At 41.6% G+C, this 26032-nt stretch overlaps 1 protein-coding gene across 1 annotated transcript in view; it reads right to left on the reverse strand.

Moving 5' to 3' along the window:
• Positions 1 to 21656, reverse strand: part of RRN3 (RRN3 homolog, RNA polymerase I transcription factor) — a 28100-nt gene extending 6444 nt beyond the window's left edge. The window contains exons 1-15 of the mRNA XM_027526638.1: positions 21517 to 21656; positions 19337 to 19442; positions 18608 to 18664; positions 13880 to 13969; positions 13603 to 13732; positions 13144 to 13203; positions 12710 to 12773; positions 11895 to 11964; positions 9421 to 9519; positions 7812 to 7904; positions 6676 to 6814; positions 4717 to 4847; positions 3383 to 3513; positions 2255 to 2439; positions 213 to 321 (exon numbers count right to left, since the gene is read on the reverse strand). Coding sequence (XP_027382439.1) covers positions 213 to 321; positions 2255 to 2439; positions 3383 to 3513; positions 4717 to 4847; positions 6676 to 6814; positions 7812 to 7904; positions 9421 to 9519; positions 11895 to 11964; positions 12710 to 12773; positions 13144 to 13203; positions 13603 to 13732; positions 13880 to 13969; positions 18608 to 18664; positions 19337 to 19442; positions 21517 to 21605 — 1553 coding nt within the window. The 5' untranslated portion in view covers positions 21606 to 21656. The remainder of the gene's footprint in view (positions 1 to 212; positions 322 to 2254; positions 2440 to 3382; positions 3514 to 4716; positions 4848 to 6675; positions 6815 to 7811; positions 7905 to 9420; positions 9520 to 11894; positions 11965 to 12709; positions 12774 to 13143; positions 13204 to 13602; positions 13733 to 13879; positions 13970 to 18607; positions 18665 to 19336; positions 19443 to 21516) is intronic.
• Between the last annotated feature and the right edge of the window lie 4376 nt (positions 21657 to 26032).

Raw genomic sequence — 26032 nt, forward strand, 5'->3', positions numbered from 1 at the left:
ATTAAAAAGCAGTAGCAATTGCCAATGCCACCGAAAGTATAAAAACAATACCTTCAATGCAGTGTTTTCTGCAGGCACTGGGTTACTGGTTTTTAAATGTCTTTTTGTTATGAATTTTGTTAAGTAGTATCACAGAAATTTAATGGAATTTTACAATACTAACCTAAGCTTACTCTTAAGTAACTTCCAGAAATAAAGCAGAAAGAACTTACTTTGTGATTGCGGCAAAAAAGTTAACGACTGAGGGCAGGCAAATCTTCAGAGGATTCAGCTGACTCATCACTATCCGTTCAAAATTTAGACTCTGAAGGTACCTCAAACCTTTGATTAAAAAACAAACAAAAAAAATTTTTTTAAGGTGCAAACACATGAGTCTAAGCAACACTCATTATTCTATATATTAAAAAAAAATTTTTTTTAAGGGTATTTGCACAAATGCTTTAAAGGTTCATGTAGATATTCACATAGTGCAAAGCCCAAAGAACATCGTTTATCTTAACCACACGCATTTACGACCAAACCAACTTTTCTAAAGAAAAGAGTTTACTCTTTTAAAGATCCAGGAAAGTAAAGATACATTCCCAGTGGGATATGAGCTTATAAGACAATTTGGCACTCAGATACATGCAAGCTCAGCACATGCTGACTGCAGAGAGGGAAACACAGACCATGTGATCTGACTTCTGCTAACAATCACAGAATTATTAAGCAGCTGAGGAGCACAGTAAATTCTCCATTCCCTCGAGGTAATGACTGTACAGTATGGAATTTCTCCTTCCTGAATTCCATATATATATATACACACACACACCAATATGACAGTTAACAAAACCAACAGCAAGACTTACACATCTTAAATTATCCGTAAAGTTGAGCCTATTTTTCAGGTGTGCATTCACTGTACTTCAGGGTTTTTTTGTTTTTATAACAAAACCATGGAGGTAGAAGGAAAAATTAGGTAGATACTACTGTCTTGGGATCAATGACTATCCTTATTAAAAAGAACACCACACCTATTCTAAGAGGTGAGCAAACCAACTTGTGTCTAAGTATATTTTTGTTAGGAGATTCTATGATCTATATATTCTGATAAAAGTAACTAAAAATGCAATAATGTAAAGACTTACAAGAAACAGATCATCTTTAACTAAGACTCTTAGCATTTATTTTTACAGAGAAAAGCACTGATTTTACTTACCTTGTGATAAAACCTTGTCCTACTACTGTTCATACACCTATTTTTAAGCCCCCTATCTTTTTAGTAGTAGTCATGATATAAGAAAGTACATGTAATGCAACATGTACAAGCCTCAGTTTAGAGCTGTGATTCTCAACCAAAGGCCACAGTGCCCCCAAGAGAACATCTGGTAGTGTCTGGAAGATAGTTTTAGTTGTCACAACAGAGGACGAGCAGGGCGAGTATTGGCATCAAGCAGGTAGAGAGTGCGAGATGCTGCTGGTCACCCTATTATACACAGGACAGCCCCCACAACAAAGGATCATCCAGCCGAAGGTATCAGCAGTGCAGAGTCTGAGAAACTCTGGCTTAGAGGAAATAGCCTATTAAACCATTTGCGTTATTCACGAAAATGAAACAATTTAAACTGACTTAACTGACGGTGTTCTTGGGGACTACCTTCAGCTGTAATACACTAACCCACAAAACAAGCTTCATCTGGTAGATTCAAATTTTAACTCTTAGAAATTAGCAAAACTGTAAACCAGTAAATTAACTCAAGTCTTTGGATATAGGAGCATACCTGGAACAACCTCAAGCTTCAGGGTCACCCTCACCTGGTTTTAATTTCTCATCCTGCCAATAAGTTACTTCCCTGGGGTTTGGTCTCGTCTGTAAAGAAGGGATGACGTTTGCAGTTCACTGGGCCGTTGCAAGGATGGGATGGGATGGGATGGGATGGGATGGGGGCGGCATGGGGGTGGGGGCTGAGGATCAAAAGCGCCGAGCCCGGTGCAGCCACAGCACAAGTGCTGAGCCACAGCTCACATCTGACAACGACTCCTGCTGCCACCTTCTAAAGCGGAGCTTCTCAATCACAAATCCTTTCTGTTAAAAAGGCGGATTAAGGGACTTTTAGGGGCCCACAAGCTGCTAGAAATTATTTGTAAAAGCTTGAGTGCACATGCAGTTTTCTAACAAACAATTTTTGTCAAAAAAGTAATTAATCTTCATTCTGAAGGATAACTAGTACATAGGAAAATCCAGTTTCATATCCATCAACCCCACATCACTGACCTTCCTTCAGGTTTCCACTTAAAAGCTGCTTGTGTCTAAAAACAAAAGTGTAGAACACAGCTTGGCAGGCTGAATAAAATGGTCCATGGAGAGCGACGTCACAAAATGCCTTTGTTCCTGAATCCTGGTTATTAAGGTATACGTGCAGCCAGTTAACCAAAAGATCTAGGCATGATTTTACAGTACTAGAGAAAAGAAAAATTCAAGTCAACTTCACTTGCTTCATAACACACTAGAGTGACACAAAAACACACAATTGCCTCTCATTGCAAACTCAGAAAAGTCTGTCCACTGGCTTCTTTATCTATTACCCATGGGCACAGAGGAGAAGCAAGCAAAGGAAAGAATGGGCAGGTGGAAAGGCAGCCTTCCATTACAAAGTCAAGAATGTGGACCTTCCAGGACAACAGGAAGGCCCCTAAGGCGGCCTAAAGTGTCAAGAGTTGGAGAACAGTTTCTCCTGGTCAACTCAGAAGGGCTTTTCCGATGGCCTCCCAGTCCTCTTGAGGGAAAACGGTTAAAGAGGAGGCATGTCTACCCACATCTCAGAAGAGAAAAACAGCCTGGCTGACTTCACCATCCCCTGGGGGTTCTGATGAAGTCCTGTGGTCAACAATTTAGGACAGAATACCCAGACAGCTTTTAGTTGTCAGGGAAGGGTTTTTAATAGTGTTCTGGCCCAAGGATATCTTCATGGATCACTAGAAGAAACAGGCCCAGCACTGGCCTCCTAAATAGATCCATTACCTTCAAAGGGGATTTTTTTTCTTCAGCTTTAACAGATACAATTGATTCGGAATGCAAATGAAAAATGACAAACCTATAAAAAGAATCAAAACAGTATACAACACTGTACACCATCCACGAAGACAAACGGATCTTCATGTTCAAGTGCAACGATACAGATGACAAAAGCTTTGCATGTGAGGTTTTACAGTTTAAAAATGAGACATCTTATTCTGAAATTGCCTCTTGGAAATATAAACATCTTGCATAGAGTGGAGAAACAAATTTTTCACTTTAAAGACAGGCCACAAAAATAAGGCAGTTATTTCTCTAACTTGAGACAATACTATATTCTTTTTTAAAGCATGATAAGAAAAGCACTTGGAAAATCAGGTTACTTACATAAGAGGAATAAATTTAGCTCTTGCCAAAAAGCTCCCAATATAATTTGCAGCAGCTTGCCTGATGATAGCAGGATTATTTGGATCCTGCAATTTTTTCCAGAGATGTTCCAAAAATGCTTCCGCAAATCCCTATAAAAAGAGAACGTGTTGGTCTCCTCTTTTTCTAATGCTTCAGATATTCTAGCTAGCAGAATTCTAAGATTTTTAACTCACCAACATGGGAAAGCTCCAGTATCTCAGTTATACTGCTAAATAATGAACAGGGTCATCATGGTTCTTATTTTGAAAACACTCTGAGATAATACTATCAAAAACAAAAGGCGTTCCCCAGCTTTAAATAATTCAATGGATGCCCAAACCAGCTGAGCATCAGACGTAGGGCTTTGGAACCCCACACATCAGGACAGGACTCTGGGATCCAGCAGTCTGTAAAAGCTCTGCTAAGTGAGAATTCTCTGGCGGCCCATGCTCTCACTGCCAGGGTGCAGCCAAACATAAATAAACAAATAAAGCTCTATGACTCTGATATTTAGCCGTAACTAGAAAGCAGTGCTTATCCACACTCACATGGGAATCCCTTTTGCCATACCCTCCAGACTGCACATAACAAACTTAACCAGAAACAGAAACGAGGATTAAAGTACAGTTGATATTTGACTAACTATGCTAACTGTAGGGGAAAAACTGACCAGTTCACCTTCTTTTCAACGAAAAATGCAACCTCCAACTTCTCTCCAACAGCTCTTTTCAAAAGCTACTAACATATGCTTTGGGGCAGATTGAGTTTAACCTTCCTACCCATGACCAGTACTCTCCTAGACCAGGACTAGGAAGCTATGAAATAGTGCGAAGAAGAGTCCTAAGTTCTTTTGTTTTGCTTTGTTCTCAAAATAGAAAAACAAACTCTTAAGTTTTAAAATCCTGGATTAAAACTTTAGTTTGGGCTAGTTAATATCAACTGAAACAGAATTAAAAAAAATAAAGTTGCATACTGTATATGAGGTTTTTTAAAATTGGAATATAATTGCTTTACAAATGTGTCCATATGAGATTTTAGTGAAGGCTCGAATTAAAGGGAAGGACACCACCTAGTGGACCAAACACAGGATGACGTTTTCAGAGCACAGCTTCAGGTGAAGGAATGCCCTCTCCTCCTTCTACAGGTTGAGAAGGGCTTTCTATTTCACTAGAGGCACTACGTAAAATGAGCTCAAGACAAAGAAGTAGTCAATTCATGGTCCCTCTTCAACATTTCCCTTCACCCCTCATTTTTTTAAGGAAAATTTGGGGCAAGAGTAACAAAAGCTATGATAACACAAATGACATACTCACCAATTTAAAGCTACAGAGGTAAAACATGAAAAATTGCACATGGCAAGAGGCATGGGTGGGCAACAGGAGCTTGTCAAAGATGGTTATGAGATCTCGATACAAATCTTTTGTTTTGTTGTTATCAATCTTACCTGTGAAGAAAATTTGGCATTTCAGTTTATTTATAAAGACATTATTTTCAAGCCACCAGTTTCATTTACCACATTTTTAAAAAGCAAACAAGACCATTAAGAAATACTTCATCCGTGTAGCTAATGGGGGGTCGGTGGGTGGGGGCATAGGATGCCATCTTTATCTGGCACAGAGCTTCCATTTTAATTATAAAAATCCAGGACTGGTAAGGAAGTGGGCCCTTATCTCACACACACCACTGTGATTCTACACACTGGAAAATCGCCATTTACAAGTTCTACTGCTAGGAATTTATCGCAAGCAGACAAGTGACAATACAGGTCTAAGTACGTTCATTACACTGTTACTTATAATGGAAATACAGCAGGGGGAGGAAAAAATAAGAAGCCAGTTAAATCCATACGATTAATAACTATTTTAGAAGAACCGTGAATTGTATGAGAAAATGTTCGTAAGAGGTAAAAAGGGAAGATTATAAAATACTACATATCGTGTGATTCCCCCCGAGAAGGCAATGGCACCCCACTCCAGTGCTCTTGCCTGGAAAATCCCATGGACAGAGGAACCTGGTGGGCTGCAGTCCATGGGGTCGCTAAGAGTCGGGCACATCTGAGCGACTTCACTTTCACTTTTCACTTTCATGCATTGGAGAAGGGAATGGCAACCCACTCCAGTGTTCTTGCCTGGAGAATCCCAGGGACAGGGGAGCCTGGTGGGCTGCCGTCTATCGGGTCACACAGAGTCGGACACAACTGAAGCGACTTAGCAGCAGCAGCGTGATTCCCCAAATCCATTGACAAAAACACATACACCCATACAAATAGAACAGAAAAAAAAATGCTAATAATGGTTCTCCAAATAGGACTGTGACCATATAAACTGTCTTTTTTTAAAAACTCCTTTCCTGTATTTTCCAAATCTTCTCTAACCAACATGTATTACTTTTATAGCAGCAAAAAAGTTAAAGTAGTAACATTCTCAACTCAGATTCAAGCCCTATTATTCTGAATGGTTGAGTTTCATTCTTAAATCTGAGAAATGCAAATAGAAAAAAACTGCTTTTTTCAAGGCAAAGTGTCTAGACTAAAAACCTAAAAATTCCATTAGGGCAAGAAACTTATCAATTTGTCCACCAACACTTGGAACAACCACAAGTACCCAGACTGTAAATTTCAAGCGTAACACAAGTGTGCGCATGCACGCATGCTAAGGCGCTGCAGTCATGTCTGACTCTGCAATCACAGGGACTGTAGCCCGCCAGGTTCCTCTGTCCATGGGATTCTCTGGGCAAGAATACTGGAGTGGGGTGCCATGCCTTCCTTCAGGGGATCTTCCCGACCCAGGGATCAAACCCACATCCTCTTAACATTTCCTGCATTGGCAGACACGTTCTTCACCACAAGCGCCGCCTGAAAAGCCCCAAATATCTACTAAGTGTGCGTATGCTTGGTCACGTCCAGCTCTTTGCAATCTCGTGGACTGTAGCCCACCGGGCTCCTCTGTCCAATACTGGAGTGGGTTGCCATTTCCTTCTCCAAAGTATCCACTATACCATTCTTAAATGTCTCCAACTTGAGGTCCACCTTCAACTGTCCAAACTCCACATATAATCTTTTAATACAGTAGGCAGTGAAAAGATCACCAAGGCCTTTGAAGACAAACAACTGAGTCTGGGTCCCAGTCCCACTATTCTCAAGCTACGTCACGGTGGCAAACAATCTCTCTAAACTTTCTTTTCCTCATACTCAAAACAAGGATTTTTATAGTGGTTTTCCATCAGTATGCCCAGCACTGTGCATCACAGCTGTGACTTCTGCAGGCTGTTACCATCCACATAGCAGACATCCTTAATGTAGGTCAAGAGTAAAGACAGGAGGATGTCTAGGCGCTCAGCCATGGGATGGACCATCTGATCGAGCCTTCCTGGATCAGCCTTGGTTTCATGGTCAGCTTCTTCATCTTCATCCTTTGAAGGTAAAGTAAAAACTGACATTATAAAAACTCAGTAAAAGTAGTTTAGGGAGAAAACTCTGAGGTAACTGTTTCCTTTAAAAGACAAAGAGAAAACCCGGAAATCTTCCCAGGCAGGGGCTCTCAACCAGAGGCATGAATCAGAATCACCCTTGGAATCCAACAGGAAAGCACAGATCCAGCCTCTGATGCTCATGTACAAGAGCTGCCTACAGTGTGGCCATGCAAACATCACAGATTTCCCCCAGGTTCTGGCACAAACTATTGGTGCCAGGTTTCCTTTCCTGGGACAGGGCACCCACCCCCTCAGCTGCTATAAGCACTGGCTGCCAACTCACAGCTGCCCCCTTCTCCAGAGAACTGCCTTGGCTCCTCCCAATCAGACCTAGTAACTGACATGACGTCACAAGAGGCCATCCCCCGGTGCCAAGGTAGGACCTACTCTGTTCTGTAACTCATGCTCCAGAGCTCCTGGGGGGGGATCAGCCTGCAGTGACTTCCAATCGAAACCCCCAAATCTCACCTCCTTCCTTCCCCTGCCCTTTCCTGCTTCCCCACACCCTGTATCCCAAGGGCACCTGAATCCCCATCTCAGGCTCCTCCCAGTGAACCCAACTTAAGACACGACTCCGAGCAGAGAAGCACTGCTTATAAAGGTACATAATTTGTAGAACACAGAAACCACACTGATGTGCTTTTCAATGTATCACTCGTCCACAAACAATATGGGGTGTACAGAAACAAATTTAAGGAACAGACGGAAGAATAAAAGGGAAACAGACTTCACCAAACCCAAATTCAAAGCCTTGGAAATGAACTCTACTAGTCGATGAGCAACAAGGCAGCAACTGCCCATTTAAAGAATCACTTTCAAGCCTGCCGAACTACTGCTTTAACCCACAGCCTTGAAAAAGGTGAGGAGCCATTAGCTGTCTCTTGCCACCCTCTGGGACTGTGAGGGTGTATGTCTGACTACATTCACAAATGCTGACCATATTAAATAGGGCTTCTGTGGCATCAGCTCCACCACCAGTTTGAGCTGCTGTTTCCTCAGCATCCTCAATATCCTGCCGGGATGCATTCACCTACATCATAACAAAGAAAAAAAAAAAGAATAAAAACATATAAAATACAACCACAGTATTCAGCAACTGGAAATTCACCTAATGTACATGTTCTAAAGATATCCACACTAGTGCCCTATACAGCACTGTAACTCAATACACAATTATGGCACAAACCTATAAATGAAACTCAGTCATGAAAGAATTGACAAGATTGTAAATCAAGCACCCTGTACTACATATTTTCATAAAAATCAATACAAACTGTGCTATGTTGGTCTATATCAGATAGCTTCAAAATTTAACATTTATCCCAACATTTACTAGGCACAAGGCACATGCATGGTATATAAGAGCATAAGATCAATCAACAGAAAATTTCTAGATAACTTGTTTAACATACCACTCAAATATGCCTTTTAACATGTCTATATACATGACGTTCTTCCTAAATGTACTCTAAAATGTTCCATAAGCATACATCAGAGAAGGACTTTATGAAGATTATAGATGCAGGTGACCAGAGAGGTTTAACTCCAGGTGAACAATGCGCCAGCCCACCCAACCTCTGGTCTTTCCTAGAACTCCCTCCCCACTACAGGATCAGTGTGCTTCCCATCGAGCCCTATCTCGTTAGTCCACAAACCTCCTCTCCCCAACCCTGAAACACGCCTCTCACCCCTGCTTCATCCTCTCTCTACACCGCAAACCCTCACCGGGTCTCTAGCAGCCCCGCTTCCTAACTAGCCAAGCTCTCTGCAGCAACAAACTGCCTCCGAAACACCACACCCAAGGACTCTGCTTTCCTCAACCTCCTGAAGAAGGCCAGCAACGTCTCACGCTGCTGAGAGAAGCCAATCCTCCCTGGGTGTCCAGACTCTCGCTTTCCCTCCCACTTGCCAGTCTAACTCTCTCTCTCTCCTGTCGGGTCTGCTCAGTCCTCAACCTGCAGCTTCAATTCTCCACCCAGTTCCCTCACCCACACTTCAACCCATCCAAAGAGGAACTCGTCGTCCTGCAACTTCCTCCTGACGTTTTTTAATACTGTTATGGCAACACCAGGCTTTCATTCCACAGGGAGCTACCTTTGAAGGATTCCTTTCCCTTACCTCCCCACTCCTCTACTTCCAATCCAATCAAGGCCCTTTCTTCCACGTGTCACCAGAATCCACCACTTTCTCATTCCCTCTGCAACTTATTTATTGCAGGTCACTTCCTCGGAATGTCTTCCCAACTTCTGACTACAACAGGTTTTCTAGCTCATAATGCATGTGTTCCATCCACAGCATTTACCACAATACTTTTCCACTTACATGACCATCTAATTAATGCCTTGTTCCCCAACCATGAGAGATAGGACTGTCTATAAACACACCAATGTTCAAAGGAAATGTTTAAGAAATGTTCAATGAATGAAAGGTGGAACTACAGATTCTTTTCTATTGTTGCTACTATTGTTTCAATTATTATAACAAATACTATAACATAATATTTGGGAAAAGAAAATTGAAGAGAAAACAGATTATCCAATACTTACGTCCAACTTGAGTAGCTTTTCAACAACAAGCTCTAGAATTTCATGCCTCAAGGTTGGAAAATACACACTAATCCTGAGTAAGTTATGAACATAACATTCCTAAAACATAAAAAGATAGAAAAAAAGATTATCAAGCAACACAGGAACTACACTGTTTATATACACACTATCAGCATAATTGTGATTTATATACTCCTACAGTACTTTTAAAACAGGTTTGTTGATACACAATTCACCCACTTTAAGTGTACAATTCAATAGTTCTCAACTATTCAGAGTTGTGCAACCATCACCCTAATCAATTTCAGAACATTTTTACCACCCTAAAAAAAAACCTTGTATCTTCCAGTAATGTACCTCCTCCCAGCCCTAAGTAACCACTGGTCTACTTTCTTTCTCTATGAATTTGCCTAGCATAGCTATTTCACATAAGGAGAATATTACAACATGTGGTGTTTCAGCATAATGTTTTCAAACTTCATTCATGTTGTAGCAAGTAAACCATGTTTATTGTTGACTGATATTCCAATATGCAGGCATAGCACATTCCATTTATTCATAAGCTGCTAAACAGTTGGCTTCCATATTTTGGCTACTACAAGTAAAGCTGCTTTGAACATTTGTGCCAAAGTCTTTAGGGGGACGCATATTTTTATTTCCCTTGGGAGCAGTGGAAATGCTGGTTCATATGGCAATTCCACCTTTTATGAGGAACTGTAAGGCTGTTTTCCAAAGCAGCTGTACCATTTACCATTTACATCCCCACTAGAGCGTGGGGGGTTCTGGTTTCTCCACATCTTTGCCAACACTTGTTATTATCTATCGTTTTGAGTACAGCCATCCTAGTAGGTAAGAAGCAGTATCTCGTTGTGGTTTTGACTTGCATTCTCCTAATGACTAAAAATGTTTAGTTTTTCGTGTGCTCCTAAGCCATTTGTATGTCTATTGTGGAGAAATACCCATTCAGACTCTTTGTACATTTTTAAATTAGGTTCAATAAGAGTTCTTTAAATATTCTAGATACAAGTCCTTTATCCAATATATGATTTGCAAATATTTTTCCATTATTTAAGTTGTCTTTTCATTTTCTTGAAGACTATGAAGCACAAAAGGTTTTAATTTTGATGCAATACAATTTAACTGTTTTTGCTGTGGTTTCTTGTGGTATATCTAGAAATTGTTGTCTAAGATCACAAATATTTTCACCCACATTTTTTCTAACAGTTTTATCCAATTTGAGTTCAATTTTGTATATAATGTGAAAAGAAGTCCTATTTCATTCTTGGCATATGAACATACTCCTGCCCCAGAATCAACTGTTGGAAAGACTATTTATTCTCTTCCCCACTGTCCTACACAACCGATCACTATTGATCGGCTGATCAATGTGATCATTATTGATCACATTGATCTGGCATCCTGTGACTATACTGAACTCATTTATTACCACTAGCATTCTTGTGAATTCCTTAGGATTTTTCTGAATATAAGATCATGTCGTCTGCAAAAAGAGACAGTTTTACTCCTCCTTTCCAATGTGGGCGCCTTTTTCTTTCTCTCGCCTAACTGCCCTGGCTGGAAGCTCTAGAGAAATACTGACCAGAAGTGGCAAAAGCGGACACCCTTGTTTTGCTCCTTATTGTGGGGAAGCCTTCAGTCTTTCACTACTGAGGGTAAAGACAAGTTTTGAATTTTTCATAGATTTTTTTCATAGATGCCCTTCATCAGGCTGAGGAAGTTCTCTTCTGTTTTTGTCACAAAATGGTTTTGGCATTTTTCATCTACTAAGATGATCATGTGGTATTTACCATTTATTCTACTGATACAGCCTATTATGCTACTTGCTTTGGGAGTATTAAATCAACTTTGCATTCCTAGGATAAATTTCAGTGCATAATTCTTTTTTGTATGTTGTTAGGCTCAGTTTCCCAGTATTTTGTTGAGAATTTTAGCATCTATGTTCATAAGAGATACAGAATTTGTAACATTCCAGTTGAAGCACACTCTCACAAATATCAACAAAAGTTATTAACTCTTTAATATCTGTAATACATTATTTAGGAAAAAATATTCTGTATTTAGAAGGAAACCACTCTTATTGAACTCTACACAGATGATCTAAATATTATGCAAAAGACTTCCAAGACTTCATTAACAGAAGGCTCTGCCTTCAAATAAGGCATGTTTACAACTAGTAATAAATGAACTATTATCTTCCAGCAATTCCTACCTGTGTTAACATTAAGTTCTATCTAGATATTTCTGAAGTGGACTCTGCCCTTGACACGCACACAGGAATAAGAGAAAAGGCACTGAGAATCCTCAGTCAGTGGCTTGCTAAGAAAGGAATGAGTCAAATTCTTAGTCTTGAGTTTAAAATTCAGCAGACAAAACTTTGAAGAAAAAGACCCAAATTCACCTAAAACTAAACCACACAACTTTTCCATTATTTCCCCCATGAAAAGATTTCTTACCAATGTTCTCTCTGATTTTCGAACAAATGGAAATTTTTCCACCAGTATTGGCATAAGAAACCATGGTGTGCTATTTAAAAAAAAAAAAAAAAAAAAAATTTCAATAAATCCATGATAAGGAGACTTTCTCAGAAGGTAACATTCCCATTCTAAGAGCAAATATGGATACAAGAGGCAAAAGGCGACTCCTACCTCAAGCAACTGGAAGTGAAAACACCTCAGAGAAAATCTGTAACAACTTAGGGAAAAATAAGCTTCTGCTGAGTTTGATATCATCAGGATATTAAAGGAGGATTCTTTTTTTTCTACAAAGGTTTTAACAAAGAGCTTCAGTTTAAAATCTAAACACTTCCCACTACACGTGTTATTTTTAAAAGGAGAAAAAATTACCAACTTGGACTTTTTAAAGTTAGCTTATGTGCTAAACTTACTGGGGGAATTTGAAGTTCACCCCTCCGAAAGAAACCTACATATAGAGCGAATTTTTATTCGTAAGACAAGACACAAACACACAGGCGGTTCTCACTGAAAAATTTTGGCTATTTTGTCTGTTGAAGTTAAAAGCAAAAGTCCAACCACCATAAAAAGCTGGAGAGTAGACTTGGCATACAGGTTTTGAAAAATAATTGAAGACAATGAATAGAGAACTGAAATGCCATTTTTTCTAAACTGTGATATGACAGCAATGAGATACAAAAACATGCTGCATACAATTTGAGGTTTGATGCTGTGGAGATTTTATAATTTTCTAACTGATCATAATTTTCTTGAGACTTAAACACCACAATACAAAAAAGTAACTGAAGTATACTCACGATGGGACATATCTTGCTATTATCTGTAAGGCTCTGTGACAGGTGTCAAAATTTGCAGGAAGATCTACAGGTGAAAAGGGAGAGCATGAGCATTAAGATAAAACTGAAAACTGAAAAATTACCTACTTAAGGCTAAAATCCCCTGATGACCAAAACTGAATCATCTGTCAGTTAAATAATCACATGTCAGCAAAATAATAATCCCAAGACTTTTCTCCATGATTATCAATGAAGACTGTAAATAATGCCAGTAACTGCAACTGATTGCATAGTAATCAGTTAAATATAACTGAGATTCTTTTTGTTAGATATATAACAAAAAGACTCCATCAAAGGTTGCCCTTTGTTACCATCTATCTGTGAGACTAAGTCCTGGAGGAACAAGGATACTCAGACACAAGAGGTGGCCTCTGTTTAATCCTCTTTGTACTTACTCTCATCTTCATCATCAGAATCCGAAACATCTACGTCACCTTCTTTAATAACCACTCGGGCTTGTGAGGAAAAAAGAAAATATGTTATACTTCTAACATTGATCTAAACAAGCAACAGCTACATAAAAAAAGCAATTTTTCTGTTGTCCAAACTTAAGACAATAAAATTTACAATGTGGGCATGAAGTTTAAGCAGCTAAAAATCCCTGAATTCCAAGACTTCACCAGAAGCTCACTAAAGGGAATTAAATCCATAAAAATCACAGCAACAAATAAATCCAGACACTTCCATGGAGATCATTATAGGGAACAGACAAGTACCAGAACTACTGCTGCTCCAGTAAGTATCCTGGCCTCTTCCATGGTGGCATAATCTCCAAAATACAGTGGGAAGGCAGCCTTTTTAACAGAGATATTTTTAAAAAGAAAACTTGAAGCAAGCAAAGAGCAATGACTTACGAGGTACAAAATGAGAAGCAATCATGCTGAGACATGGTCTAAGGAAGACAGTTTGTGCTGATACAAGATTACCAAGGAAGGATAAATACTCCTCCACCACTGTCTGACTTCTGTTCAACCACTTCAATCTCTAGAGATGGGAGGGAAAGACAAAAGAAACATTTTACTGATACAATATATCCTATTTTCAATATATACAATATATACTATTTTCAACAGATACTATTTTCAAAGTACTGAATTACATATAAGTCATTGAAATAAATGGTGAACTTACCAACAGAATATTAATAAGCTGCTCAAAGTCTTTCGTCAAGTACATGATGGAAGAACGGAATTCAAGCAGCCAGTTAATGATCTGGTCATCCTTAAGTTAAAAAAAGAAAGGTACTTTCAAAATCACAAGTCCTCTAAAATAACAGAGAAATGATATTACCTGGCATTGGTCATCTATCAGCAATATTTAAATTAGGAGGGGAAAAGTCACAAACTTGGACTTAAGCCAAAATTGGGATGAAGATTTCTTAGTTTGTATCAAAATACAAAAAGATGTTACAATAAATTTTCCTTTTTTCTAAAAACAAAGAAGAAGAAGTAATATAGTAATTGATATCAGGGAAAGGAATCAAGTGCAATGTTTAATTCTAATCATTTTTGCTGGCCCGAGAAAAGTGAGAACACCTCAAATGGTAAATGTTGACACCTGGAACTTTTTTAAAGTGAATTCTAACAGATCAAATAGTCTAAGGCCACAAAGACCAATAGGTACCTCTACTTCCTCTATCCTCATGATGACCTGCAAGCATGTGGATAATATTCAGTCTAAGCTGATTAACCAGAGTCATCAATAAATGTAACTTTTTTTTAACCCAACTTGCAAATGGGTCTAAAGGAATCAAAATGTGTTCTATATAAATGATGGTTCCACTACTCCATTAAATATTTTTCAGACAATAAAATTACTATTCATAATACTTTCCATGACACAGGAAAACCTGCTAAGTTCAAAAAAGAGGCCATGTAGAGAATAAGGTATCAGTGATACTTAATAGATATTGCTTGTATTCAAGCATATATACAACACACATGTGCAAGAAAAAATTAAAGCCCCTAATTCTGGGGAACTTCCTGGCGGTCCAGACTTTGCTTTCACTGCCAAGGGAGCAGGTTCACTCCCTGGCTAGGGAACTAAGATCCCACAAGCTGCACAGTATGGCCAAAAAAAAAAAGCCCCGAGTTTTTTAAAGAAAATGATTGATGATGATATTCACTAGGGGAAAAGAGAAATAAAGAAACAAAAATAATACAGTGTTGCACCTTTAGCAACAGACTACAGACAGACAGTGTTGAACCCCCAGTGATAAACTATTAACAGACAGGACTGGACCTACAGCCATAGACTACTTATAGGGAGCACATACCATGCGCCAGGCACAGTGCTTAACACCATACGTATATATGTGCTGCTGCTGCTAAGTTGCTTCAGTCGTGTCCGACTCTGTGCGACCCCATGGACTGCAGCCCACCAGGCTCCTCCGTCCATGGGATTCTCCAGGTAAGAACAATGGAGTGGGTTGCCATTTCCTCCTCCAATGCATGAAAGTGAAAAGTCAAAGTGAAGTCGCTCAGTCATGTCCGACTCTTAGCAACCCTATGGACTGCAGCCTACCAGGCTCCTCCGTCCATGGGATTTCCCAGGCAACAGTACTGGAGTGGGGTGCCATTGCCTTCTCCAACATATATTTATACACCTTTCCCTAATCCTAAAAATGCTGCAAAGGGATTACTGTTATTCTCATTTTATAGATGAAAAAACTGAGGCTAAGAAAGATTAATTTTCCCACCACACCAGTAAAAAGGACTTCCCTGGTGGCTCAGACAGTAAAGTATCTGCCTACAATGCAGGAGACCTGGGTTCAATCCCTGGGTCAGGAAGATCTCCTGGAGAAGGAAAAGGCAACCCACTCCAGTATTGTTGCCTGTAAAATCCCATGGATGGAGGAGCCTGTAGGCTACAGTCCATGGGGTCACAGAATTGAACACGACTGAGCGACTTCACTTTCACTTTCACCAGTAAAACACTAGGTTCAAACCCATCTGCCTAGATCGATGCCCCGCCCACTTTCACACAGTGCCTTGCCCCACAGAGTGGAGCTCCCCATCTTCCACTCAACCAGTGAGAGCTTCCTATGCATTATCTATATGACAAACCTCCATGACACTATTTGCCGATGAAACCCTAACTAACCTGGCAGGAAAATAAAGTCACAACTCATTTGCACTACAGTAACTTCATAATGTCCACACTCATTAAGGATAACAAGACTTAAGCAGAGAGGCCAAGCTAAGTTACACACACAGTTAGCTCTGCTGCTAAGTCGCTTCGGTCGTGTCCGACTCTGCGTGACCCCATAGACGGCAGCCCACCAGGCTCCCCCGTCCCTGGGATTCTCCAGGCAAGAACACTGGAGTGGGTTGCCATTTCCTTCTCCAATGCATGCAAGTGAAAAGTGAAAGTGAAGTCGCTCAGTCGTGTCCGACTCTTAGCGACCCCATAGACTGCAGCCTACCAGGCTCTTCCATCCATGGGATTTTCCAGGCAAGAGTACTGGAGTGGGGTGCCATTGCCTTCTCCGAAGTTAGCTCTAGTCTGTCACTTTTCCACTAAAACGAGTGCAACAAAATCATAAGGACATTTAATGCTCCAGTTTTCAAGTAAACCAGTCAGAGACTATGGTACTGAACAATCACTAGAAACAAATTATTTCAACACTCCTCTGAACTAACATAAACATAACTGATGTGATTCTTGGGTCTGTAAAAATCCCCTGGAGATGTGCTGATATGAAATACAGTAGAACACAAAGAATGTGCAGCCGGGGAAGCAGGCACAGGTCAGAGAAAGCTTTAAAGACGAAGCGATGCTTCCACTGTCTTTAAACAGACTGAGTACTCTCAAGGGCTCTACACTTTACAAGGGTGAAAGCATGTCTTCAGAAAACCAAGAGCAGTTTAGTCTGGCTGGAGTATACTGTGAGCAAGCAAGCCAACAGATCAATCTGGAGAGCAAAGAGGGACCAGACATATCACTGAAGTCCCTGTAAGCCAGATTTCTAGTTAGAGATCTGCTTGTAGGGTGGGGCATGGTCTGAATGAAGGCACAATCATGTGCTTAGACAAAATCTGGGAAAGTTCATTAGTGAAGATGACATTTCAGTTGGGTCTCAAAGAATAGTTTTATAATTACAGTAATAATAATAATAAACATTAATATAAGACTAAGTGCAAGGCACTATTCTAAGACTTTAACATTCCATGAGATAGGGAGAACTACCATTGGTTCATAGCTGGGGACACCTAGGCACTGAAATGCAGTAATTCGCCCTCAATCACAAAGCCAGTAAGAGAGGGAGGTGATGTAACCAGAGCCCATGCTCAAACAGGCAGCAAGCAAAGTGGATCCGAGAACCTCTCACAGCCAGAAAGAAAAGGCACATGCAAAGCCGTAAAGTGGCAAATTCAAGAAACAGAGTATCTAGTGAGACTGAACACTCCAAGTCTGTTGCAGGCCATGCTAAGGGGCTGGTCCTCTATTCCTCGGTGGGCATGAAGAGGGCAATGGCATTTTTAGAATGTGCTTTAGAGATGATTCAGATGCACTGTTAAGGATATAAGGGGTGGAGGGGACGTGTACGTGAGACAGACAAGCAATGAATCATTTAGGCACATAAAGCCTGTAGAGTGGATTTGAAAGAGAGAAAATGCTAAATCCAGGGCACCCGTAACACCTGTGGGTTTGCAGTTAAGAAACAAGTCTGCACAACACTGTAATTCAATTATACTTTGATAAAAAAAAATAAGTGATATTAAAATTAGAACAAAGTCTGAAGCCCACAAGAACAATTTGATCTATAAATGCAAATAATTCTATTATGAGGACACAGATAAATCCCCAAACCACGAGAACATAGGGGAATCACACAGGAAGAATCTGTAAAGTGAGGACGGGGTAAGTTAGGAAATCCAATCAATACCAAATTTCTGAAGAACCTGTCAAGAGAGTGATGAGAGATAAGCAGTAAGAAGACAGGAAGATCAAAGAAACTGAAGGAAAGGTTTTAAGAAATGGGCAGTCAACTGTACAAATTGCTACAAGAAATTATTATGGGGCTGAAAGAGGAAGTCCATGAAATCAGAATGTAGGAAATCATCAGTAACCTTTGTCACAGTATATACAGCAGTGGACTTCACAGTGGATTTAAACACAAATGAGAAAGTGCAGACTGTCAACATGAACAATTACAAAGTCCTCTGAGTCAGAGACTGCTCTCATTGGATCCCTGAAAGACCTCTACACTTAAAGAACTTATTTCTCTGGTTTTACAAGGAGGGAAACAGAGGCAAAGAGGTTAAAGAATGTGCCCAAGATCACACATTGGGAAACAATGGAGCTGGGATTCTATCCCAGGCAATCTGACCACCAATGCCCACAGTAACAGACTATTCTTCCCATAACTGGGCAGTCAAGGAAGAAAGGGAATAACATTTACATGATGGGTACAAATCTCAAACCATTTCCAAAAACGCGGAAACAGAGTAGCAGGTTGAAATACAAGTCATCGTTTGTTGGTTTCATTTTGTTGTTTAGCACTGGAGAGTTGCCTGCAGCACAGAAGACAGGTTCTAAAAAGGCAAATTAAAGCAGGGTTTCCCAGCCCCAGGACTGCTGGGATTTGGGCCCAGATGGTTCAGTGTCATGAAGGGCTGCTGTGTGTGACGTACGGCTTTCAGCAGCACCCCTACCACCCACGCACTGGGTGGCAGTACCGCTGTTCCCTTCCATTCATCACTGAATCCCCTCAGGGGTGAAAGTGCCCCTGGTTGAGAACCGTTAAAGCAGGATCACAAAGTAAGTTCTAGAGAATGGAACAGGACAACAAGTGCAAATTAACATCTCGACAAAGTGGTAACAACTTTGCTAATAATCAGACACAAAATTAGTTACCTTTATCTCTGGATCTGACAGCTGGTTCTTCAACAGCTCAAAGTCATTTGTTTCCCCCTTAAGAAGAAGGGGAAAAAATGAATTTTTGCTTGCTTGGGTTTTCCTTTTAAAGACCAACAGCAGGACTTTAAACCATTACAAAAAGAAACCTGTACCACTGACATCTCAGTTCTGGGGTGTTCTGGTACACTTGTGTACACCTGTGCACTGACATCTGACCATGACAGTACCCATGCATACATATGGGTATAAATGCAGGTCACACATGAAAGTACACAGCACATTCTCCCACCATCCCTGAGACACAGGAGAATCGCTTCTAAACTAACATGGAAACAAAGCCCCAAAACATCCCCATTAATAGAGCTGGTTTATTATCCCAAAGCAATGCTTATGTAACTACTTAAGAAATAAAATGCTCTGATCTAATGGGTTTTTTTTAATTATACCACTTGCTAAAGATTTTAAAGGACAGTAGGTAAATAAAGCATCTAAAGGTATAAAACCGCAGAAAAGGGGTTACTATTCTAATTGTGAGCGGACAGCACCATGCTATTGTTAAACTGAGTTGACTTCAATATTGATGTCTAAAATCCATCTTGTCTACTGATCTTTAGTATAATAGCTGTAATTGTATTCTGACCACCAAAAACCAAACCTCAATACATCAATTATATTTCAATAAATCTGAGGGAAAAACCCACCAAACCTCACAGTATCCCCTCTTACCTTTTTGTACTTTAGTAACACTTCTGTCACAGTTCCACCAAACCGAACAGTTTTTCTTGGGGGAGAACTGAAGAAATCATTCTCTAATGCAAGCATGTCTGAAAGCCTACAGAACCAAAGATATCAAGCCATTAAGTGCATGACAAGCAACAATAAAATTTATAAAATCCAACATTGTTCAGTGAGACCACTGCTAAAGCCCCCTAACTGGCCTCCCTCCTCCCACTTGAATGCATTCTTCATTCAGTGATCTAAAAATCTTTCAAAAACTAAACGCAGGCTTCCCTGGTGGTCCAGCGGTTAAGAATCTGCCTGCCAATACAGGGGACACAGATTTGATTCCTGGTCTGGGAAGATCCCACATGTTGAGGGGCAACTAAATAAGCCACCACAACTACTGACGCCTGGGCATCCCAGAGCCTGTGTTCTGCAATGAGAGAAGCCACTGCAACGAGAAGCCTGCATGCCACAACAAAAGCAGCCCCTGACTGCTGCAACTAGAGAAAGCTCACAGCAACCCAGTATTTTTTTTTTTTTTAAACTTAAAAAAAGACAGATCATGCTACTCTTCTGCTTAAATTCTCCAAAGGTTTCCTACTTCTCTTAAAATAAAAAAAACCTAAACTCCTTATAGACTTCAAGGTCCTACATTAATCTAGCCCCTACCTATCCTTTTCATCTCACTTCCAACCCTTACATACTGCAACCAGAGTCCTTTCTGCTATTCAAGTTCACCAATCAGATTCCCATATAACTTACTATTCCCTCTGTCAGAAACACTCATTCTCCAGATGTATACATGGTTGGACCCTTGTCTTCTTTAAAGTTGAAGCTTAATTGTGAGAGAGGCCTTCCACATCAGAAATATTAAGTACCTATCCTCTCCCTCTTCCCTACCATCACCCTATTTTATTTCTTCACAGTAGTTACCACTATCTGAAATTATCGCTGACTTACTGTCTTTCCCTCCTCAGACTTTAAACTCGGTTGAGAGCATGGACCTTGTCTCTTTTGATATACTGTCACCAACTCTAACATCCAAAGTAGGTACTTTAAAAAACATATATATGATATTATGCCAAGAGTTCCACAAAGTTTGTTTCTTTTAAACAGGTCAGTGAAAAAAACATAGCATCTTGCTAAAGACTCTCATGGAAGGAAAGTTATGACCAACCTAGACAGCATATTCAAAAGCAGAGACATTACTTTGCCAACAAAGGTCCATCTAGTCAAGGCTGTGGTTTCTTCAGTAGTCATGTATGGATGTGAGAGTTGGACTATAAAGAAAGCTGAGCGCCAAAGAATTGATGTTTTTGAACTGTGGTGTTGGAGAAGACTCTTGAGAGTCCCTTGGACTGCAAGGAGATCCAGCCAGACCATCCTAAAGGAAATTAGTCCTGGGTGTTCATTGGAAAGACTGATGTTGAAGCTGAAACTCCAATACTTTGGCCACCTGATGCAAAGAGCTGACTCATCGGAAAAGACCCTGATGCTGGGAAAGATTGAGGGCAGGAGGAGAAGGGGACGACAGAGGATGAGATGGCTGGATGGCATCACCAACTCAATGGACATGGGTTTGGGTGAACTCCGGGAGCTGGTGATGGACAGGGAGGCCTGTGCTGTGGTTCATGGGGTCGCAAAGAGTCGGACACGACTATGCGACTGAATTGAACTGAAAGACTCTCAAAGTTAAACCCCAAAGTGTTTTATGGGAGTTACGGGTTTTAAAAGTTGAGCTAGATATAAAACACTGTTAAGCAAATGTGCGTCAAATAACCTTCAAGCAAACAAAAACTCAAAGACACAATCTGCCATCAGTGGCATCATTTGGTTAATAATCCAAATAGCCCAAGTATCTCTTTTTGAATCCAGTCGAAGAAGGAGGGAAGAAGAGTAAAAGAGTATAAGGTAGTAGTACCCAGGCCTGGAAAAATATGAGGGAGCCCAGTGGGGAGAAAAGGGGACTCTGGAACCGAGAAGGTTCCTTTTCCCAGCCCCTCTCCCACCTTTATTACCCATCCAAGGGTCACTGGCTCACTCCTGACGACCTAAAGTGACCCTCTTCTCTCGGCTCCCACCCATTCCATGATCTCTGGCCCAGACCCTTCAGCTCCGCTCTCCTAATCCCGGTCCAGTGCTCTGCTCCCGGACGCACAGAAGGAAGCGTCCTGGATTCTTACCCGGTCCTCGGCGAGCCCAGCGTCTTGACCGCAGAGCCCGAAGCGGCCGCATCTCCGGGAAACCGCGTGTGAAGCAGAGGAGCCGCCATCCGGCCGGACAAACGCGACGACTGCGGCTTATGCCGGAAGTCTTTCTCCTTCTAGGCCCGCCTCCGTTCCGGAAGACACGCGTGAGAGCAACGGGCTTCAGCCAATCAGGAGCCCCACGCGGGGAGAGCGGAGTTACCCCGGTCCAAGCTAGAGCGCCGCTAAGGCGTAATCCCGGCCGTGAATCAGGCCCCTTCTTCCTCTTGGAGGACTTTCCCCGCCAAGCGAAGTGCTGACGGCGGCTGTGGGCTCCGCTGGTGGCTCAGCGGTAAAGAATCCGCCTGCCAATGCAGGAGATTTGGGTCCGATCCCTGAGTCGGGAAGGTCGGGCGGAGGAGGGCATGGCTACCCACGCCAGTGTTCTTGCTTGGAGAATCCCATGGACAGAGGAGCCTGGGGGGCTATAGTCCGTGGGGTCGCGAAGAATGCACGGCTGAAGCGACTTAGCCAGTGCACTGTACTGAGCCAACTTTGACTCAGAGTTGGACCAACAAAGGTCCGTCTCGTCAAAGCTATGGTTTTTCCAGTAGTCATGTAGGGATGTGAGAGTTGGACTATAAAGAAGGCGAACTGTGGTGTTGCAGAAGACTCTTGGGAGTCCCTTGGACAGCAAGGAGCTCAAACCAGTAAACCCTAAAGGAAATCAGTCCTGAATATTCATTGAAAGTACCGATGCTGAAGCTGAAACTCCAATACTTTGGCCACCTAATGTGAAGAGCGGACTCATTAGAAAAAGACCCTGATGCTGGGAAAGAATGAGGGCAGGAGGAGAAGGGGACGACAGAGGATGAGATGGTTGGATGGTATCACTGACTCAATGGACATATTTTGAGCAAGCTCCGGTAGATGGTGAAAGACAGGGAAGTCTGGCGTGCTGCAGTCCATGGGATCACAAGGAGTCGGACATGAATGAGCGACTGAACAACAACTGTAATGAGACTGGAGAGTTGCCTGGGAGGTGTCTGTCCAGCCCTGAGTTTCCCAGAGAAGGGGCGGGGACACCCGGAGGGGCCAATCAGTGGCTTGGTCTGTCGACTTTTAAGTTCTAGGAGTCAGTCCAGTTCCAGTTCGGTTCAGTCGCTCAGTCCTGTCCGACTCTTTGCGACCCCATGAATTGCAGCACGCCAGGCCTCTCTGTCCATCACCAACTTCCGGAGTTCACCCAAATCCAGGGCCATTGAGTTGGTGATGCCATCCAGCCATCTCATCCTCTGTCGTCCCCTTCTCCTACTGCCCCCAATCCCTCCCAGCATCAGAGTCTTTTCCAATGAGTCAACTCTTCGCATGACGTGGCCAAAGTACTGGAGTTTCAGCTTCAGCATCATTCCTTCCAAAGAACACCCAGGGCTGATCTCCTTCAGAATGGACTGGTTGGATCTCCTTGCAGTCCAAGGGACTCTCAAGAGTCTTCTCCAACACCACAGTTCAAAACTATGAATTCTTCAGAGCTCAGCTTTCTTCACAGTCCAACTCTCACATCCATACATGACCACTGGAAAAACCATAGCCTTGACTAGACGGACCTTTGTTGGCAAAGTAATGTCTCTGCTTTTGAATATGCTGTCTAGATTGGTCATAACTTTCCTTCCAAGGAGTAAGCGTCTTTTAATTTCATGGCTGCAGTCACCATCTGCAGTGATTTTGGGGCCCAGAAAAATAAAGTCTGACATATTTCCACTGTTTCCCCATCTATTTCCCATGAAGTGATGGGACCAGATGCCATGATCTTCATTTTCTGAATGTTGAGCTTTAAGCCAACTTTTTCACTCTCCTCTTTCACTTTCATCAAGAGGCTTTTGAGTTCCTCTTCACTTTCTGCCATAAGGGTGGTGTCATCTGCATATCTGAGGTTATTGATATTTCTCCCAGCAATCTTGATTCCAGCTTGTGCTTCCTCCAGCCCAGTGTTTCTCATGATGTACACTGCATATAAGTTATATAAGCAGGGTGACAATATACAGCCTTGATGTGCTCCTTTTCCTATTTGGAACCAGTCTGTTGTTCCATGTCCAGTTCTAACTGTTGCTTCCTGACCTGCATACAGGTTTCTCAAGAGGCAGGTCAGGTGGTCTGGTATTCCCATCTCTTTCAGCCTCCCTCAGTCAAACTGAAGAACCCAAGCCTAGAGGGCTAAGGTACATAGGGTCGCAGAGAATTGGACACAATGAGTTTGGGTGAACTCCGGGAGTTGGTGATGGACAGGGAGGCCTGGTGTGCTGCGATTCATGGGGTTGCGAAGAGTGGGACACGACTGATCGACTGAACTGACTGACTGAAGCAATTTAGCATGCTGCTGCTGCTTCTGCTAAGTCGCGTCAGTCATGTCCAACTCTGTGCGACCCCATAGATGGCAGCCCACCAGGCTCCACCATCCCTGGGATTCTCCAGGCAAGAACACTGGAGATTTAGCATGCAGGCACTCATAAAACAGATAACTAATGAGAACCCTCTGTATAGCATAGAGAATGCTACTCAGTGTTCTGTGGTGACCTAAATGGGAAAGAAATCTGCAAAAGAGTGGGTATATGTATACATATTGCTGATTCCCTTTGCTGTACAATAGAAAATAACACAAAATTGTAAAGCAACTATACTCCAATAAAAATCAATAATAGAAATGAAGAACTGGAAGCCCTGTGATTAATCTAAACCCACAGAAAGATGGGGAGGGTCAGGATTTGAACAAGTCGGCCTGACCCAGAAACCTGCTTCTTCCTACCTACTGGGCTCTTCTCACAAACACCCAAGCTAATCTTACCCTCCTGGAAACGGGGTTGATGACACATCTTATCCAAAAATCTTAGAGCTGTGATAATTCCGGGATTAGAAATCAAAGAGTGAGAGAAGACAGTTTTCAAAAGGCATTAACCCTTAAACTTACAATTTTTAAAGATGTACCAAGTCAGCCAAACCAGCAAAGCAGGAAAGGGTCTTGCAAACATAGGGAACAACAGGTGCCAAGGCAGGGTGGGCAGGAAGGAGGCAGAGGGAAAAGGGGATGAAGGGAGAATTGTTGCAACCTTTGGAAACTGTATAGAACTATATCAAAAGGGCATAAACTAGGTACAGCAACTTTTAAAATATAAAGCATTGTTCTGTTTTGGCCACAGTGTAAAATCAGTTACTGTCCTTCTGCTGCCTCCATATGGGCACACCATTTCTTGCCTCTCTGCTTCCGAGTTCCTGCAGAATGCTGGGCAGAAATCATCCATGTCCCAGGAACCGAGGAAATTGTGTGGTAGCTCACAAAGATGTTCAAGATAGCTGTTTAAGTGGGAATCTCTTCCCCTATACCCACAAAGCAGAGCTAGAAAGAAAAAAAAAAATCACAATTCTTTGCACTCTCAGCCAGTATAAGTTTAACTGTACTGTCAAGGAATTTGACAGTTACTTTATTCCTTCACTTGTAAAAAGTCTGATATGTATTAAAGAATATATGTTAATGTAAGTTATTAAACATAGTAAAGACCTGTGAATGTACAACCAACTTATGAAACAGCCTGTAATATTGATGCTTTCTATGTGCTCCTTCCAGACCCCCACCCTCTGCCTGCTTCCTCTCAAGGTAACCACTATCCTGAGTTCTTAAATGCAATTACCATATATATTCCCAGACAACAAGCATACTATTTATTTTCTCTTGTCTTTCAATGATAAAATTACTTCAAATATTTAGGAGGCTGTGTAAGACTTCTAAATATTGGAGACAGGAAAATGGATTGATAAATCACGGTTGTTGCTGTTTAGTTGCTAAGCTGTGTCCAGCTCTTTATGACCCCATGGGTACGACTGAGCGACTTCACTTTCACTTTTCACTTGCATGCATTGGAGAGGGAAATGGCAACCCACTCCAGTGTTCTTGCTTGGAGAATCCCAGGGACAGAAGAACCTAGTGGGCTGCCGTCTATGGGGTCGCACAGAGTCAGACACAACTGAAGCAACTTAGCAGCAGCAGCAGCAGAGTTGCTCTTGGAGGTATACAAGACACAGTCAAAGAACTTTCCTAAGTAGTTGTGCGACTCCCTGCAATACTTCGTCCATAAGCTTGAACACAGCTTCTTCCTTATTTTCATAAAGCACAGTTAAGACAAGGCTTCTATGTTAAATTTTTTTTCAATAACACCTGAGCACAATACAGGAAAAATCCTAAAACTAAGTGGCATAATCTGTGGGAGTTCTTGGGTCATGCTCCTTCACTGTGGATCCTTTGTTCACTCTGTTTCATGGGCCATCTCAGCGTGACAGGAAAAAAGCCTCCTTTATCCAGCCTTGCCTTCCTCAGACTCTCATGGCTTTTGTCTCCAACTCTTAAAAAAAAAAAAAAAAAGTACCAGTACTAATAAAGACCCCTCCTTCTCCAACTGTGACAACAACAGAAAGCAAACAAATAGGAACATGTGCTTGCAAAGATACAACCTCGCCTACAATG

The sequence above is a fragment of the Bos indicus x Bos taurus genome, chromosome 25, assembly GCF_003369695.1.
Source record: "Bos indicus x Bos taurus breed Angus x Brahman F1 hybrid chromosome 25, Bos_hybrid_MaternalHap_v2.0, whole genome shotgun sequence".
Taxonomy (NCBI): domain Eukaryota; kingdom Metazoa; phylum Chordata; class Mammalia; order Artiodactyla; family Bovidae; genus Bos; species Bos indicus x Bos taurus.